Genomic DNA, 20,033 nt, shown 5'->3' with positions numbered 1-20,033 from the left:
AACACTGTTGTGATTGACAGGTGAAGGTGGCCTTCCACTGCTCTCTGTCCCTCCTGGACCGTGATGCAAAACCCAATGGTGATGGAGTTACGCAAACAGCGACGCCCGGCGTCGGTGGGCCGAGGAAGCTGACGTTCCGACGGAATCTGCTGCTGCATTATAGCAAAAATAGTCTTCAGGTCAGTTTTTTCAGGTGTTTTATGTAAGGAGGGCTACAGGGGCAGAAGGATTGTGTGTAATACATATATTAGTTATGTATGAGCTTGTAGAGCTACTTTTTGTTTTGTTTTTAATCTTGAAAATGTGTGCAAATTTAAACTTGCATGACACATCTAATAGTGGTTTCATTGCAAACCGACCACTAGGGGGCGAACCAAATTAGTTTGCAATGGTTTTTGAAAACCTTATGCCCATACCTAACACCATGCTAAAAATCAAAAAGTAGATAGGCCTACGAAGCGCATAATTGTTATGGTTTTTGACATATTAAATCCCAGTTTATAGGCATTTTGGCTCATTTTAGCCACTTGAAAACAATGCCTTTCTCTTTTATCAATTATTTTGGTTTTCAACCATACCTATACATATCCGATATTTGAGTCTGTACAAACAGACCACTAGGGGAGCGCTCGCAACGCGTTTGCACAGCTTTTTGAAATCCTTATACCCATACCTAACACCACACCAAAATTCAGAAACTAGTCACCAAAAGCCATATCTCCGCCCCCGCTAGTGGTCCTTGACGAAGTGGAATATATTTTTGGACGTTTTTCAGAAAACTGTTTTAGAAGACATTTATAGAATCAGGTTTTAATGGTCTAAAAATAAATGTAATGTACTGCATCTCTTGTGTCTGTGCAGACAGTGCCTCTGTGTGCCCACCTGTATCTGACTACCCACCGGCTGTCCACTGACAGCATTGACTTTGGCACCTGCTATGTGGGGCAGACACGGACAATAGAAGTTCATCTCTACAGCGATGGGGCGGCTACCTTCTGGAGAACAGTAATGGGTACTTATGGAGGTCATATGTTTGTGTATGTTCTTCAACACCCATTGCTTTCAGTAGAACTTGTCTCTGGGATTTCTTTGCAGTTCTGAACAAGGGTTATCTAATGTAATGGTGTACTGTACATAGCCAAGCTGCAAAATGACAAACTTTGACATCAATTTAGCCTAAGATTTAGACACTTGTAGATGTATTGTATCGATTCTGACATTTTCGATCTACGAAAAACCATGGGGCGAGTGCCCTTAGACTGAAAATGTCAGAATTTATCAAATATATCTACGAGAGTCTAAATCTTCGGCTAGCTTCAATTTACATTCTAGGGAACGGACCCGGTACAGGGAGGTGAATTGGCATGAACTAGCTTTCATAAGTAATATGTCTCATCTTTCTATTGTGTATAATTCACAAGTTGTAATCGATAATCTAATGAAGGGTCAATAATTGACCTCTGGCAGTACGTGACAACCAATCTCATTCTCAGAATAAGTTAGAGATCTAGTGTCCTAAGATTTCTGTTGTGGTTTGATGACAGTGTATTGAGTCACTGCAGACCTTAGTCCTACTCCTCCTCACAGCCAACACTCTCCACTGACAGGTAATTACCCTCCCTTTGAAAAAGGGCATGTGAGCTCAAACCCACAATTCAACATTTTGGTTTTAAGATGTTGATATTCATTTTGTATTCATCCTTAGGACCCCAAATCACACCTTGGAAAGCATGAGTGTCTATTTCAAACAAAGTGTTTTTTGACAGCAGGAATTGCCTGTCATAATTTGACCCCATTACATTTTATTAGGATGTTGATATTCATTCATCAGCCAACACTCACCACTGACAGGTAGTATCCCTCCCCCCCAGAGAGGACGTATAGGGCCTTAGTCCTACTCCTCCTCCCAGCCAACACTCCCCCCCCTTTTGATTTACATCAAAAGGGCATGTGAGCTAAAATCCACAATTCAACATTTTGGTTTTAAGATGTTGATATTCATTTTGTATTCATCCCCACTGACAGGTAGTACCCCCCCCCCCCCAGAGAGGACGTATAGGGCCTTAGTGCAGACAGAGTGGCACGCACACACACACTCATTGCTCCCTAATGCCTGCCTGTGTGTGTTTGTAGAATCAGATGAGGAACTCGGTGTGATCACAGTGACTCCAGACTCTGGGGTCCTGAGGACTCTGGAGGCTCCAGCCAACAGCTGCAGACAGCCTCTGCAAATCAGCTTCAAAGCCAGGTAGTACACCTCAGCCTTTCACTGACACATCTAGGGTTTGACTTGTAAAACCGAGCTGAGCCATTTTCTTAACCAATTTATGCTGCATTCACATGCAATCAGGCAAGCGTAGACCACAGGTTTTGCCATTTGCCGTCTGTGACTGACTAGTCACTACCCAGGGCAAGGAAGGACACAACACAGGGCAGCTTCCTTAAGTAGACTGGTTTATTCCTCCATGTGCAAGGAATAATACAACATATGACATTTAACACAGGAGAGGCGATAGCTCTCCACTGTCCGGACAGAGGCTATCTCCTGAGTGTTTGTGGAGATGACTGATTTATCCTCTTGTGCCTTGAATGATCAAGTCCATGCACAACAGCCACACCCAGCTCTGAGTCCAGTTCTAGTTTAACTCAGGCCAGGTGTGACTGCTTAACGTCATCCTCCATCTCACACCGTCTACCGCTTGCCTGATTCCATGTGATTCCAGCATAAGCCCTACAGCCTACATTATAGGGCCTACACTACAGTATACATCTTCAAAAATAGACAATTGCATTTACAAACTCACAGTGCATCATGACACATTCTATATAAATGGATGTTTTGAAACAATGTTAACACATTTTGAAAAGTTATTATTAAACATGAATAATATCAAACATAATCAGTCTAGCTTGGATATCTACGGTGCTTTACAGTGAGGCGAGGGACTTCAGGGCCACGGTGAATATCCAGGGAGTGCTCGTGGAGCTGCCTCTCACACTGCAGGTCAAGGGGAGAGGCTCCTTCGACGAAGTATTCAAGGCCAGTCTGGTTTCAATGTAACACAACTGACCCTGCTGGTCACTTTGAACAGAGTTCAATGAACACCCCCCCCCCCCCACCCTTTTTCCCCCTCACTTTTTCCCCCTCACTGTATATGTTTCTTTTCCCTTTTTACCTCCTTTATGATGGCTATATAGAAGTGTATTTGTACGTCTCAATGTTTTGATGAATTGAACAAGGTGGACCCTCTTGTAAACAAGTGTAATGCTTTATTGGGTCATACACTCGCAGTTAACAGTCTTTGTATTGAGTTGTGCTGGAAATGTACTGTAATTCTGCAAACTGTTAATTATGTATTAACAGTTTGCAGAATTACAGTACATTTTCAATCAATCAAAAAACCTGTAGTTGTACCAGTTCAACACCCCTGAATGATTTCCAACTAGAAGGGAATGAAGAGGTGAATGAAAATAAATATACCGGACGGTACTTGTTGTATGGTGCAAAATGCATTCCTTCTGTTTGCTGTTGGTTCTGTTTTTCCACTCAGAGGGGTCGATTAAACACTGAAAATGTGAATGAGGAATTGACACCATGGATCTATTGCCCATGCAGCCCAAATGCTACCTTAATTTGTCTACTTTCAGCCATTTTATTAAGTATAAATGGGTTATTATACAAAGCTGCAGTGTGAAGAATGAGCAGAGACCATTACTGTTTTTCTGTTTGGACTTAATTCTGACAGTCTGATTCATAGCTCTACATTTAACTCATTGCAGACGGAGATCAAAGCGGTGATATACGATACGATATGCTCACTTCTAGTTGAAAACAAAAACTAACATCTCAGGTTGGTCCATGTTCAAAAGATACCGACTAAACGACGTAACATACGTATATTATATGTGCACAATGCATGATTTGTATATTGAAATATCAAAGTCAATACGCCATGTGAAATTCAAGGCACTTAAGATTACTCACATTTGAGTAGCTACCAGTTACGCTACAGTATTTACAGTATTAGCTTTAGTGGAATTCATTTATACAGATTATACACGGGTAGTAGAAATCAATGTTGCAAGGCACTGTAGTCACTAACGTGCAAGTGGACTTGTGAAATGTCAAAATAGGAATTTCTCGTGATTAATTGCTTCCCTCCCTCTTATGGTCCGGGGTATTCGAAGACGGCGGCAGCTCCCATTCCAGTCCCAATGCACATGGACACCACGCCGTAGCCCCTACAGACAAACATTGACAAGCATTCAGAGCAGGAAGTCACAAGACATTCCATAGCATAATTGCAGTGGTGGAAAGTAACCCAAGTACTCAAGTACTGTAATTAACCCATTCTGACCTGAGATCAGATTCATACGAGGTTTCCACGGGACACACACTGGTCTGATGAACCCATTCTGACCTGAGATCAGATTCTAAAAATGTCAGTCGTTCTTCTAATTTTTCAAAAATAGCAGACCTACAAGCTCGTATCGCGCCACTCGGTGGCGCGATATGAGCTTGTAGATCTGCTATTTTTCAATACATAAAGCGTAACATGATGCTAACACCAAAATGGGTGCCCGGTCAGAATGGGTTAAAGTACAATTTTGAGGTATTTGTGCTTTACGAGAGTATTTCCAATTTTCAATAGTTCTACTCCATTACATCTCAGAGGGCAGAGGCACTACAATTATTTGACAGGTTTATAGTTCTAGTTACAAAACATACCGTAACCACTTCAGCCCTATACTTGATAGGCTTACAAGCTTACAATGTGTAGCTTGTAGATCGGCTATTTTCAAACTTGTGCTGTACTTGTTTGTACAGTATACTATAGGTTTTGAAAACTTCTGAAATGGGACATTCCGTATTTATACACTGTAGTATTGATGATTTTATTTAAGTAAAAAGGGAGTACTTTGTTCCACATTTGCATGCATGTGTTTGCTCATAGCGTGGTGGTGGTGAGGGCTAACCTTTTGCCCCTGCGTTTGAGCTCGTTGAGCAGGGTGACCACCTGACGAGCACCGGTGCAGCCCAGAGGATGACCCAGAGCAATGGCTCCTCCGTTTGGGTTCACCTTCTCCTCTGGAATCCCCAGTTTCTCCACACAGTACACAGCCTGATGAGATATAATACCAATGTAGATCGCGCACATTCTTGGTTCTGGATATTAATATTGTATAAGCCTTTAATTTACCAGAACATGCAACAGAGTAGGACTAAAGGTAGAAAATCCATCACTATCAAATGCAAAGTATAATCTGAGGTTTTAAAGGAATTAATACTTTTTTGAAGCTTGCTTTGTCCCTGTGGGTCTTACCTGGCTGGCAAAGGCCTCATTGATTTCAAACACATCGATATCTGCTACAGTCAGCCCTGCATGGAGAAATGAATTTTCTTAAAACAATGTTACACAAAACACACAGGTCAAAAGGATGACAAAGGATGCACACACAGTCACACACACATGTATGACATACCAGCTTGTTCCAACGCTGCAGGGATAGCATAGGCTGGTCCAATGCCCATAACATCGGGCGGGACCCCGACCACTGCGCTGGCCCTCAGGACCCCCAGAACGGGCAGTCCACAGGCCTCCACCGTAGACCTCCGACCCAGCAGCACCGCTGCTGCTCCGTCACTGACCTGGCTGGAGTTCCCTACAGTGTTCATTTTGACAGCAAATCTTTATTTAGTCACAGTCGTTTGAATAAGAAGATCTGTAAAATCCGTAACATTTGTCATATTTTTCTTTTGGTGTAGTTTAGTTGACTACGGTAGATTTTAGGATAACATTTGTTTTGCTAGGCCTTGATTCCGTCATAATGATTGATTTTGTAGACTGGCTAGCAAAAATAGATTGGCTATTTTAGGAGTGCGACACCCGCACACTAACCTGACGCTGCCAGATCCAAGAAGCTTGCTACACAAGTTTGTTTCACAGCTTATTGGGATCTGGGATCTCAGGAGGCAATTCGATGACGGAGCTGTTTATTTTTTTCAAGATACTTGGTAGATGATTGGATGGGACCGTCTGTCTATCACCGTGTGGGCGTGCAAACACAACCAATCATATCGACGTGTCTATATAGCTTCACATCCGGTTTCGCACATATCCCGCCCTTAGCTCACGCTGATTGGTTCGAACCGGAGCGGTTCGGTGTTAGCTCAACTCCCTGAGAGATCCCAGATGGTTGCGGTGTTGGGGAACATGGTTACCCAATACCGCCCCCAGCTGGCAAAGTCAGGTTACCCGCACACAACCAAGCATAAAATTACTTGGTTAGTTCCACTGGATCTCTTCTCCAGTAGTATCTCCAAAACATTGTAGTCTAGTTTTTAATCGGCTTGCAGAGCTGATCATTGATTGGATTTTCTAGTCTATTCACGTGGTCTAGTGGCAAGATTTTCATGATTGGCTGGCCTCTAAGAAAATGGGAGACTAGCCCTATATGATCAATGGGGAACTAAACCCGCTCTCCTCTCCCCACTGCACCATGACTAGAGACTAAGGTTACAATATGCAAGATAATGGAATGCACGCTGATATGACTGGAGTCATTTCTTGTTATTTGTTGACAACATTGTCATTGTCAATAGACATCTCATAATTTTAGACATCTCAGTAATCCTCAAACTTCAAGAGTTAGACCTGCATATCTAAGAAGGTGAATTGAAGGGCTGCAACCATCTATTTTCACAGCCAATTACTTAAATTAATCGGAAAATCGAGAAGGACATTTAAAATATATACAGTATATAATATATATTATTTATGTATCAATTTTATTTTAAATAGACTAAATCAATTAGTCTGATAAGCACTAGTTTGTCATAGAATGGTGTCTAGCCTAAAAGAAAAACGTATTTTATTAAAATGTAGTCTTTGTTTTACAATCACGATTTAGTTCCATTAACTGTTGCACCTCTAGTGAACTGTACATTTTTTGAACACGTAGCACAGTACCTGCCGTAGTGGTGCCGTCGGGTTTGAAGGCCGGCCGGAGTTTAGCCAGGCCTGCTAAGGTCGTCCCAGGTCTGATCCCTTCATCCTGGGTTACAGTCACAACACACTCTTTATCCTCGGCGTCCACCAGCTTGGTGGTGACTGGAATAATCTCCTGATCGAACAGTCCCATTTGCTGTGCTCTGCTCGCCCTGTCAGGAGAAAACAATTGGAGTACAGCCAGGTAGTGTGGAGTCAGTATACGTGATCAAACTATGAAAGACTGTGGTGGTGTGTTGTTGAGGACCAATAATGCTGCAGAATCAAATGCTTTTTGATTACTTCTGATGAGAACTGAGAGCGAAGGCATCCTGCTTTTCCCTTGAGACCCCGAATCTCTCTGCCACGTTCTCCGAGGTAATGCTGCGTGGAGAGAGACACACACACACACGGTCGGTCTGCAGGCCAGTTCAGAACCACACAGACATCTACAAATTGTGGTAAACCTACCGAGAGTTGCAAATGGCCAATTGATATTCATGGCATTCAGTCAAGTGTTTTTCTCTGTGCCGAGGCATGTCTGATCACAGTGAAGCTCTGCTGTGTGGAACAAATCCAAAGCCTGATTCATACTTCGCCACATGACGGTTGTGTCACACAGAAAATAGCAGACCTACAAGCTAACGTTGTGAGCTTGTAGGTCTGCTTTTTCTTTACGCTCGGGTGACACCGCCGTGTAATAAGCATAAAATTAGCTGTGCTGGGACCAAGGGCATCAAGCTGTTTATTATTCTTGTGCTCTGCACTAATAAGCTGAAAAGAGCTCAACAGTATTAGCATTAAACACTCCGTGCACACATGGCCAGGAAATTGCAGTACCCAGATAATCTTTTTATACAGCCAGTATCCTGCAATGTCTCGGGTATAACTTCAAACAAGCTCAAATAAATGACACCTCCAAAATGATTCCCCTCGTGTTTATTATTTTATTTTTTATAATCTTTAGAGTTGTTCCGATACCAGTATCGGAAAAGCTGCTTTTTTATTTTTTTCGCGATGCGAGGTTAACACAGGACAGAAGTCTCACCCCATTGGCATAATGCAGTCTCTGGCCTTTTCATAGTCCATCAGTCTGGAGCTCACATCGCCTGGGCTACCAATGGACTGCAATGACATGCTCTCCACACTGACATCAACAGAGAAACACAGAAGGTTAATTAATTCACAACTGTCGCAGACAAGAGCTAATTTTTAAGCTAAGAATGTGTGATGTGATATTTCATACTACAGTGTATTACAGGAGCCTGTGCTGTCTAAAAATAAGTAGCAGGTTCACTCACTCACTACTTACCCACAGGCAAGGCCCATGTCAATTGACCCACTCCTAATGGCTCCTGTGGACACAACATAGACAGCAGAACAGTTGTTTGAATCAAGGGTGGACAATGGACACGCATACCTTAGTAGTACCACCAGTAAGACACCTTAAGGCGCCCGGCTACCGAAGGGCTGACACTGTACCGGAATAATGTCACTTCATTATGTCAACACTGTCGAATTATAAGCGAGTTGTAGTGTGTGTAAGTAGCGTGTTGAAAGGCATTTTTTGTGGGCTTGTTTTCATAGATAGTGTGTGTGTGTGTGTGGCGTGTCGCAATAATAGGCCAATGTGAAAAGGGCATCTTCTTACACCTTGGATGGCATTTGGATGAGTTTAGCAAAAATCCACCTGTTGGTGGCCAATGTGAAAAGGGTGGGATATATTCCTCAGCCTAGTAGGAAAGTCTGTGAAAGATTTAATGTAAATTGCGCGCTGCGTTCATGATTTGAGGTTTTTTGTTCAAAACGGGCTAATCTAAGCCAATATTAGCCAATTAGGATGGAATATGAAATATCGGACAGATCCATCTTGAACACATGACTATAGAGATATTGTGTAACGTTTTGCTGGATCTTTGGACAGGATCTGGATGAGTAATATCCAAAAAATTGTTTTACAAAAGTCGGCCTCCTGGTGGTGCTATAACAGGCCGTTCTAGAAAATTTGGGGCAGAGGTTGGTTCATCGTTGGCATCTAGGGAGTGTGCGTGCAAAATTTGGAATTGACCGGATTAACGGTGCCGGAGCAACGCGTCGCGTAGCGTTACATCGTCACTGTACGTTTGCATAGTAAGTGTGCGACCTTCGGTCGCAATAATACAATATTGGGCAGCAGAGGTTTTTTTACCTGCTATGTTAAACAGTGCCTGCAAACCAGAGGAGCATTGTCTGTTGACGGTGTAGACAGGCACAGTCTCTGGAATTCCGCTGGAAGGAATATACAGTACAGCTGTCAAATACAGTATGCCTCGACAAAATGCATTAAGGAATTTGCTTTAATTAATCTTTACTAGAGCATTACTTCAAATTTATAAACCATAGATTACAAACCTGAAGAACTGTGCCACTCTTGCCACCAGTGCACCTGCCCCTGGCTGAAGCACATTACCTGTAGGGAGTCATGTGTGATATTGAAGAACTTTTTAGGCTAATGACAAACCTGCCAAACTACTGCACCAGCCTAACAAAAGAAAGATATCTCTGACAACAACAAAATATTTATTATTAAATACTATGAATGTAAAGACTAATAAAGGAATATCCAAAGCATGTTCTCACCCACACAGACGTCACCCAGCTTCTCAGGAGACAACCCCACATGTGAAAGGACAGCTGTCATCACTGCACTCAACAGCTCATCAGGGGTGGTTTCCTAGCAAGAAATACATGTGATTATGTTGTGTTCAGACAGTGGACTTGGCTTGCGTTTAGAGTATCCGCCCCCGAGTTTGGGAGGTCAGGGTTCAATTCCCCCCAGCCTGGTAATATTACAGACTCCTTAAAAATGGGACCCAATGTCTCTCTGCTTGGCACTCAGCATCAAGGATTGGATTGGGGGTAAGTCACATACTAGCATCATGTCCAGGGGGTGTACTTGCACATCAAGCTGCCTCATGCTACAGGATCAGGAGATAGGCTACTCCTGCCATATGCCAACTCCACACCAGATCAACAGTCCATCTTCTAATTAGTCTTGGACCAACCAAGACTGTACTACTTTGATCAATCCTGACTTTCGTACACGCACGCACACACACACACACACACACACACACACACCGATCTTTATAGCAGTGGTACTTGTATTGAACTGTAAATGTTTTTCCTGCAAACTCAAGTATTCAATCAATCAATTCAATCAACATGAATCCAACACTGATGATAGTTCTGAACTTCTGTCCAAGAGGTTCTGTCAAACAAGTCTATGATGAAGCTATCTATGAAACCTATGACAATCTGCAACACTCCCTGCTTCATATTTCTCCGGCGCTAATAGGGGTCCTTACCTTAAATGAGCCTCTTTTAGCTTTCCCGATGGCCGTCCTCAGGCCATGGACAACTACTATGTCGTCTGCTGGACAAGTGGCTGGTCTTGCACTGCATTCATTTATTAATAACCCACCTTCGGGTCCATTTGTATTCGAAGGAATCAAATGGCCGAAGATCACTTTCACTCTATGCATCGTGGTGGTTTGAGCAGTTCACCTAATAGATTCAATGTTTAGTACAATATTATATTACCAAACACTGTGTTGTAACAATCGCATAATGAATGTGTTACAAAGTGCATTTCCTTGTTGTGATGTGTTCCACGGGAAGTAAGAAGGGACAAATCGAACCAGAACGAGACACGTTTGCGATGGGTTGAACTTGAACTTGACTGTGTGTCTTGTCATGAGTGGTCGCCAAACGCTCCATGGGAAAAAAAACAGCAGATCCTCTCAGTGTAGTGAGAAGAGTCAGAAGACAAGCAGAGATTGACACACACACACACACACACACACACACACACACACACACACACACACACACACATATATATATATATATATATATATATATATATATATATATATATACTTAAATGTAAAACAATTGAAAATATGGGTTATTCTTTTAACCATCATTGTAAAATCGTACAACTCTACTATTTACAAAGTTTACTTTTATTACATAAAGTATTCTGATGATGCATTGAAAATGGTTGTATTGAAAACCCTGTTGTAAACAAGTGTAATGCTTTATCATGGTGTCGTCCATAGCAACAGTTTTGGTATTGACTTGTGCTTTCATTTGATATGTACTCATTCTGCATACTACCATTTTCAATCAATCAATCAATCAAAAACAAATGCAATTGTCTCATGGTGTCCAGCAGAGGGCGGTAAATACTACCCTATGCCAGCACGAGCCTGAGCTAGACTGGTATGGGTCCGCGCCTCGTGTCGCGCGCCCGAAAATAGCAGATCTACAAGCCCACACCGTCTCAGCGCTCTACGTGGTGTGAGCTTGTAGTTTGGTCTTTTTCGAAGCGCTGTACCCCGAGAGCCGAGCGCGTCACCATTTCCTGAAGCTCACGTTCTTGCTGACATCAGAACCAAACGCTCCATGGGAAAAAAAAACAGCAGATCCTCTCTCTCAGTGTAGTGAGAAGACAAGCAGACGCACACAGCGATTGGAAACTTTACTCTGAGCGAGAACAGCAGCCATTGCAATCTTTTTCGGCGTTGTACTTGGCGACTGCTGGCATATTCCTGGATTATTTATGCACCTGGGAGGAGATTGTAAAACAAATGCACGGTTGAACAACATTTCTATTTCATTTTTTGCAATTGTTTTTGCGCTCCACCACAACTGAGCCGCGCGCAGTTTCCGGGATAGTGTTTTTGGAAAGCTGCATCTACTGGATTTTTTTTGCCTTTCTTTTTCGTCCCACTTTGATCCTTTAATAACTGCACTGTAGCACCCAATACAAGTAGTGCAGGCACGTCTTGTGTGTTTACCAAAGAATGAAGGCACCCTGCAGGTAACAAGGTAAATCCATGCTTTGTTTTGTACAAAATTAAAACATTAACAACATTAATAACCACGACTTATTGTTTCATTTCCCACTTTCCAATTGATGTAGGTTTGTACAGTTAAATTGCAACACTGCATAGAACAGTCTTCCTCATTGCACAGACATACTGTGATTTATTTTGTTTATTTAACTACAGTTTAAAAATGAGAATCTATGCTATCACACACACACGCACACACACACACACACACACACACACACACACACACACACACACACACACACACACACACACACACACACAGTATTTCCTAGTTATGTGATGATGTCCCCAGGCTCCACAGTCCACACCAGCCATGATCAGAATGTTAGCACACTATAAGATGCTATTTTCAGATAAGAGCACTTGTTTATGTTTGAGTTAACTCCAAACAAAGTGTGTGTGTGTGTGTGTGTGTGTGTGTGTGTGTGTGTATTGAGTTTGTGTAAAATATGTATACATTGGTTGTTTGGTTGTGAGTGGTATGGAGTCAGTCTCTGTCTAGTTTCACTGTTGGCCTGTGTGAGAAAATCTCCTTTTCTCACACTGTCAGTCTTCCAGTTCGCACGTGATCCAAATACTATGGTGAAGTTAAACAGGGCTTTCATTGGAAGGAGGAACAGACCTTGCGGCATGTGGCCTTTAATTGTGATGTATTCCTTCTTTCTCCTAGCCATGTCTTTCTTATGCTCACTTATGTATTCCAAGGCAATTAGTAGTTTTCCCACCAGAGAATCTATACCAGAAAACAAACCGGAGGCCATTGTTCTTGGAGTATTGATTCCATGGTAGAGGGGGGGAATTCGGGTGAACTTCATGCAGGTCCCAGGCTATAGCCTCTCATAATGTATGTATGCCTGAAGCAACTCACCAGATTGGATATTTAAGAAGCAATATACTTCATTATTACATCATTTTTACTGTAATAACCTACCCCCCCCCCCCCCACACACACACACACACACACACACACACACACACACACACACACACACACACACACAATATATTTTAAATAATAGAATCATCAGCCCAGCATTGGCCAATTCAGGGACCAATGATCCCTGAATATGTGGTGTAGGGCACTGCCTTATTATTATTATTATTATTATTAATATTAATATTAATAATAATTGCATTATTTATGTGTATACTAGTTTGTGTGTGTGTTCATTAATGAATGTATAGCCAAGAAAGCACTGGGAAGAAAAGAACCGCACTATTTTGATACTTGTTAATTATATTATGGACCTGAATGTTAAAATGCTTGTGAGTAATAACATGCATAAAGCAATAGGCCGTTGGGGTCCATTGTTCATTAGCCTGTTTGCCATTGCTGTCCCATTGCCTATACTGGTCCGGGCCTTGAGGCTGCAGTACCACTTGCCATATGGTAGCAGCTGAAACGGTCCATGCATGGTTTGTCTTTGATCATTTTTACAGACTTTGCTGACACACCATCCGTATACAGTATATACTGTTTATACTGTATGCTGGATCATGGTGTGACACTCTCGTCCACTGATGCTCTGGGGTGTCCGTCCGCACAGCCCTCTGCAGTGCTTTGTGGTTGAGAGCACTGCTGTTCCCTTGCCAGGTGGTGACGGTGCATCCAGTCAGGAGGATGCTCTCAGGCATTGCTGAGTCTTTTCCTTTGCCACAGGCCCGGTGTGCTCATCATCCCACGTTAGGTCCTACTCCTCTGTGCTGTGAAGTGAACACTTGAGGAAGCTGCCGTCTGCGCCGAAGATGTGTTGATGGCGATGGAGTCCAGCCTCCCACATCTCTTCTTCTACTCCACAATCGGTTCTTTTGGTCTTGTTGACGTTGAGAGATTAGCCAATCTACAAGTTCACGACGCGTTGTCGTGACTGCAGAGCTTGCACATTGGCTACCTTTCAACAGATTTAATTTATAATATACAGCAGATTAAATATTTTGGCGATATTATGCAAAATGAAATTGCGATGAAATTGTGATCAGATGATTATTCAATAATTGTGACAGGGCTATATTAAATTGCACCACAATCATGACCTCTTTCCTGTAGAGTAGACCATCTAATCCTGGTCTGTGGTGTGTCATCAGGACTATTACTGTCAGACTCATCAATGAACTTGGTTGCCAAGTTGGAGCTTTGTGGGGCCTTGTGTTCAGGGTCTAGAGGAGGGGGCTCAGGAGTGGACCGGAACCGGAGGAACCGGGTCCAACATTGAGGAACGGGAACCGTTTCCGCCGTAACCGGTTGTTATCATACTATGGCCCCTTTTCCACCAGGATTTAACCACCAGTTTGGTAATTTCTACAGTCTATGGTTTCCACTGAAAATTAATTGTTTCAGAAGCCTAAAAGTTGGTCCGGAGCTGGAACCAATTAACCAAATAATGGCCAGCCTCAGAGGCAGCCTATGGCAGCCTCCGTGGGTCTATTTTTCCTGTAAGAAAATTGGCGAGGGTCCAGGGTGGGCAATTCTATACTGTAGATTAATATTTGATACATGTGGACAGTGTTTTTCTAGGACAGTGTCAGTCAGTTTTAGACACACACTCAGAGGGGCTGCCGCTTGTGCAACAAATCCTTGATCTACAGGATGTGTTAATCAGCATGTCGGCATGCCCACAGGCCTTAAAGCTGGCCATTGGTGGACCAGGAGGGAGTGCGAATCAAAACTGTCAAGTGGGAAACCGCCCACAGATATGGCTGGCGTGCCTCAAGCAAAACAGTCCGGGCGGCTGATAGTGCCGCAGGATCCCACAGTGGATGCCAGGCAGAGACGGAAGCGGCGGTCTCTAATTCTATTTTGATGACACTGATCAAAAACGGGGTCTGACCCCAAGAGTTTATCGCTCCTCTCGCAGGCTCGTCTTTTGTGTCTCACAGCAGGCCAAGTGGTTCCACGGTCACGCTCTCTGTGGTCTCAAACAGAGAACATTACTTTAAAGTAGGGATGGGCAACTCATTGGTCATCATATATATCTGATATTGGCCTTAAAATCCAATATCGGTGTTGGATCGATATCAAAACTAGAAAAAGTGCCCTTCTGTGCACAGGTCTCCACCAGGAGTAATATAAACATGTTTTTTAGTTTGTTTTTTGCAACAAATTTCTTCATTTTGTTGAGGAAATGCAGAGCCAGATCACTCATAGCATCTCTGAGGATAGAATTCTGGATGAGCAGGACATGTGCAGCATTTTGAACAGCCAACATTTCAATAACGGTGCATCCCTAGTTTTGGAATAAAGAACCATGTTTTTTTCAGAATGTTTTTCAAAATTATTATTTCTTTAATACCGAATGAGATCATATCAACATCTGTTTATATAGGTTATCGGCCATAACAGCAATTCATTATATTGATATTGTCCAGAAATGTCATATCGCCCGTCCCTACTTTAATTAAAGGCCTCTCGCTTCATGATGGCACGGACGGCATTGTGATCATGGAGGCCACAAAAGAAAGAAATGGGTTTAGGGTCGTCAACGTTTTTCAGACCAAGGACACCTTAGCTTAGCTGAGAGTGTTGTCCCAGTGCGAGGCATTGTGAGCTTGTAGATCGGCTATTTTCTGGCTAATGTTCCCCTCAGAGTAGGGATTCAAGGGTTGAAGTGGTTAATGTTTTTAGAAAAAGGTCCTATCATACAAAGTTTTGGCGGCCCCCCTGTAGTAACTCTTGAGGACCCCCTAGGGGTCCCTGAGCCCCCTGTTTAATACCCCAGTAGTTTTAGAGTCTTGACTAGTACAAGTATGGCGCACATCTTTGTCATTCTTGAAGAGTGTTTTGAGTTATAGTGTTGTGTTTACCTCCTCTGAGTTAGCGTGGGCAGACTATTCCTGGGAAGTGCAAGCGTCTCTCAGCCCACACATGGAAAAGTGGTACTCATCTCGCATAAAAAAAAAAACTGCCCCAAGTCCATGCTACTGTCAACTCTCACCACAATTTCAGGATTTCCTTTATACAAGTAACCATAGTTTCTGATAAAGAGAAAGCTTCCAGTTCCTCTCCATTCAGCTCTCTTCTCAATGATGAGTGAGAAGTCATGAGATGGGGAGCATGGTACTACTGTACTGTGTATCTATGGTAACAGTATGTGTGTGTGTGTGTGTGTGTGTGCGTACGTGTCTGTATTTCTGTCTGACTGTCAGCCAGCTATCTCCTTGGAACCACTGCTGAAATCACAGAAGACTGGGCCACTGCTCCTCCCAGGGCACCAGACGCCCACTGACCAGAGGGCTGTCGGTCAAAGGCCACCATGATGACTCACTAGAGGCAGGCTTTCTGTCTTCACTCACACAAGCATGTTGAGAGATACTTGCTGGTTACTCCATAATACAAGTTTGTCCTAAGTTATGAAGACTTGGCGGGGTGTGTGGACTCCCTCCCTTGATGCTAACGACAAACCTCTGCCCCAAAGTTTCCAGAACGGCCTGTTGTAGCACTACCATGAGGCCTATCTTTGCAGAACACATTTCTTTATATTACTCGTACACATTTTATCCATAAATCACACAAATCGGTATACGCTTATGCTATCTCTATAGTCATGTGATCAACACAGACTTCCGATTTGCTAAGATTGCCTTCTAAAGTTTGCAGGATTGGCACTATTATCCTGGTGGAGACCTGTGCCCCTCGCATGGGGCACTTTTTCTAGTTTTCATTTAAAGTGCTATCTCCATCCAGAATCCAGATGACTGCATTTGAGGGAGTGATGATTAGTGGCATTTGCTATTGTGAGTGCTTAGCATGTGATGGCTTTATCGTTCATTGGGGGCAACAGACAGTGCTCAGCATTTACGTATAGCATAGTATTATGGAAAATATTAATATCCAGTCAGGGTGAAGTGTTGACAGTTTATTTACGAAGATTCAGGCAGAAACACATGGCAACATACCCCAGGCCATGCAGGGCTGGGCAACAGCCCTCTAGCCCCCAGCAGGCCCAGATCACCAATGTATAACCCATCTTATATCGTACACTGATATGAGAAGTGTCATATCTTAGTATATACTCGTCATCACTATACTAAGGGATAGTACAGTAACGCTAACTGGTTAAGGGAAGAGCGTCCATACTCAGACATATAGGCTTGTTAAACTTATGGACACCATCAATTGTATTGCTGGATCAACCAAACGAGAATAGTGTAGTAGAATAGAAACCTTGACGCAGTTGTTGAATGACAGCGACAGGAGCTGTGAAAACACCCCTGCTGTGAAGATAACACTCTATGGTCCAAATACAAGAAGGCCTATTTAGATCTCGGTCACAATACTGTTAGAGCAGAAATTATTTTGAACAGCTTCTGTTACAATAGAGTCTAATGTCAAGCTAAACGCAGGGAATCTTCAATCAATGCTTAAAGTACTTTGGTTTCTCGGCCCTATGGTCTGTCTAGTGGGTTTCTGCCCTATTCCCTGTCATAAAAACAAGAGGAAGTTGTCCTGATTGAGCTATGTCTGCATGGCTAGTCTGGCCATAAAGACAATGTCGTCATCAGCATTATGGCCAGTGGTAGATAACACTACTCCAGAGGAATGAGATGCATAAATAAACACAGAGGCCATGATTGTTTATTGAGTAAGAAATGAAAAATATCATTATTGCTCACATGTCCTCTTTTTTTAATGGATTGTTTATGTTGACCTATTCAAGTATGAGACGAGAAAGGAAGATGCAGTTTAGTTTTGTAGTTTACTGGAGGGTGGTTGAATAGAGTGGGTGTATTGAAGTCATTCAGTGGTCTTTGTTTGTTAAATTGTGAAATTGCTTTTGCGTCTTCATTGTCACACTCTTTGTTAAATTGCGAAATTGCTTTTGCTTCTCCGTTGCCACACTCGCTCTGCTTGCATCTCAAACAGCCCAGAACCGACTTCAACCGAGACACTTTACAGCTAAACGGTTTGGTAGCACAGCAAAACATAAAGGAAAAACCTTAATGCATCTCTGTGGACCACAGCTGTTTAACACCCTGTCTCATGAAATGAGTTAAAGTCCACGAGGGCTGGCTCTGCATGGCTACATTCGGGTGGAGAAACACAATGAATGAATGTGCTTGTAATAGCATGTCGTGGCATAATGGAAAAGACAGCTTTCGTTACAGATGGTGGTTAGATTCCTATCGGGAGAAAGAAAATATGTTTCTCTTTAGCCGGCGAGTTGATATAAAGTGGACTGAGAGGGGAGTCGTTCCATCTTCTGGGGGCTATTTTTAGCCAGCCTGTGTGGTTGGTGGATGATAATGGCAGACTATTTATCTCTGATCTATAGCGCCCTCACCCACATCGAGGAGTGAGGAATATCCTCTTACACGACTGTCGTTTTCTGACAGTAACATGGGACAGAGTTCCTTAGTTGGTACAAGTACACCCTCTATCCATTCATTGTGCTCGAGTTTCTTAAGCCTTGGTATGCTGTACTTCATGGGTCTATCACCTTTCGTTGGGCATTTACAGAGTGAAATGAAAATGGGATAAAATTCAGTGTCACGCCTTTCATATGAAGAGATGTCAACGGACGAATGAGTGAATGAAGAGGCTTCAGTCAGTGCTGTTGAAGCTGTTGCTGTTTAAAGTAAAACTGCAGGCCACAGAGGTGTGAATTAGGGGGTCATTTTTAGAGTGCACTCACTTCAGTTGAATTAGAGGGCTGGGTCAGCACCAAATAAAAAGCGAGACTTTCCTCTGGAAGGAGTCGTTAAAGGCTGTATCCTTCTAAGTCAGGGGTGTCTTGTTAAAAGGGAGAAGAAAAATCACTGACTATACCGTAACCAGACAGATACATCATGTCTTCTCTCAGCAATATTCCGTTTTGAGACATTTTCCACAAAGCTAGGGAATCCAAGTTTATGGCGTATAGGTGCTGAAGCCCCACTAAAGCGGACTTCTTTCCATGCACCGGTGAACCCTTGCACAAATACTGAAAGAAGTCCTCGTCTAGAGTAACTCCCTCCCTGCGTGAAGAACCACCCACAGCAGACCTTGTGTAAAAGGAGGAGAGCTGTTGTCTCACTTCCCAGAATCGGCCAGCGTAACCTCTCTGACTCATGCAGGGTGGCCGCGACACTATCCTGGCCAGGTCCTAGCAGACGGGACACCCCCGCTGTTGACCTTTTTATAATAGAGCACAGTCAAGTCACCTAAGCAACGGTGGAACACAAATCAAACCTCGGCTTCCTGGCCATGACACCATAATTCAGACGGCCTATTGTTGTGATCATGCTCGCTGTGCTCAGAAATGAAGTCGTCTGACATCATCTGGCTGCAGCTTGTTGTTCTTTTCTATGTGAGATATGGTCAGCAGTGCAGATGGAATGTGCATGTTTTTAGGTGGAAGTTGTTAGAGTTGTTCCGATTCCAGTACCAGTGTCGAAAAAGCTAGCCGAACGACACTGCCTAAAATGCATCCTATGCCTCTGCCATGCGTCATTTACTAATTTGTCATTCATAGTAATTCATTCTTTGTATTTTTTCGAATGCTTCAGTTGATGTTGCACTGCTGTTTTATACTCCTACTGTACTGTTAACATTAACTGATGCACACGTTATGGAATCGGGAAGGCATTGGGAAGGACCTTTTTTTTATCGGTACGTCTCTTGTTTTTTGGGTAGCACTCAAATGTCTTAAATCCATCCAGTGATTGAGCTGTCATTGTCTGGCTGGCAGTGTGTCAGCATTAATCAGAGATCGTAGACAAGTGACAAGTCCAGCAGCAGATTTTATTCGGCACACATCGCATCCAATCCAGGCTTCTACCGTTTGTTGTCTTATTACTTGTGTTCATCTCTGAGCCCCTCACCGCGTCGCCGTTCTATCCGTTCGTAATCGATCCCCGTTGGCGAGAGCTTGTGTTTGTTGGCTGCCACAGATGACAGGGCTTGCCTTGTTTGTTGGAGCAGGGGGGGGGGGGGAACGTCAACTCTGCGAAGTCTGACAAACATTGCAAAACGTTTTAATTTGTCCTCTGAGTCTGAAATATGGTAAATGGGTTTTGAGCTCCGGAGCGGTGAGGTCAGACGTGATGAGGTCATGATGCTGTCTGTGTCCACTGCAGGCCCTGGAGCAGAGGAGAGTAGAGCAGCCCCCTCATCCCCTCACCCTCCTGCCCCCCCGGGGGGGGGGGGGGGGGGGATTACTCCCAC

At 43.3% G+C, this 20,033-nt stretch overlaps 3 protein-coding genes across 4 annotated transcripts in view; 2 read left to right on the top strand and 1 right to left on the bottom strand.

Annotated features, from left to right (window-relative positions):
- Positions 1-3,089, top strand: part of dlec1 (DLEC1 cilia and flagella associated protein) — a gene marked incomplete at its 5' end in the record, with an annotated part of 31,227 nt that extends 28,138 nt beyond the window's left edge. Inside the window, 4 exons of the mRNA XM_080793306.1 lie at positions 21-179; positions 862-1,012; positions 2,134-2,248; positions 2,935-3,089. Of these exons, the coding sequence (XP_080649432.1) occupies positions 21-179; positions 862-1,012; positions 2,134-2,248; positions 2,935-3,061 (552 nt within the window). The 3' untranslated portion in view covers positions 3,062-3,089. The remainder of the gene's footprint in view (positions 1-20; positions 180-861; positions 1,013-2,133; positions 2,249-2,934) is intronic.
- A 173-nt stretch (positions 3,090-3,262) lies between these two features.
- acaa1 (acetyl-CoA acyltransferase 1) lies at positions 3,263-10,782 on the bottom strand. The gene is made up of 13 exons (XM_080793538.1): positions 10,337-10,782; positions 9,609-9,702; positions 9,381-9,438; positions 9,178-9,257; positions 8,302-8,344; positions 8,038-8,136; positions 7,293-7,373; positions 6,972-7,162; positions 5,485-5,664; positions 5,325-5,380; positions 4,978-5,123; positions 3,404-4,242; positions 3,263-3,328 (listed from the first exon to the last, which is right to left on the bottom strand). The coding sequence occupies exons 1-12, from the start codon at positions 10,511-10,513 to the stop codon at positions 4,167-4,169; spliced, it is 1,281 nt and encodes a 426-aa protein (XP_080649664.1). The 5' UTR covers positions 10,514-10,782; the 3' UTR covers positions 3,263-3,328; positions 3,404-4,166.
- A 690-nt stretch (positions 10,783-11,472) lies between these two features.
- Positions 11,473-20,033, top strand: part of map3k22 (mitogen-activated protein kinase kinase kinase 22) — a 61,272-nt gene continuing 52,711 nt past the window's right edge. For both annotated transcript variants that reach the window (XM_080793375.1, XM_080793374.1), the window contains exon 1: positions 11,473-11,864. The gene's annotated coding sequence lies outside the window, so the exon portion shown is untranslated. The remainder of the gene's footprint in view (positions 11,865-20,033) is intronic.

The sequence above is a fragment of the Protomyctophum bolini genome (genome assembly GCF_963924005.1).
Source record: "Protomyctophum bolini genome assembly, chromosome: 21".
Classification (NCBI taxonomy): domain Eukaryota; kingdom Metazoa; phylum Chordata; class Actinopteri; order Myctophiformes; family Myctophidae; genus Protomyctophum; species Protomyctophum bolini.
This window is presented reverse-complemented; position numbering and strand designations above follow the sequence as displayed.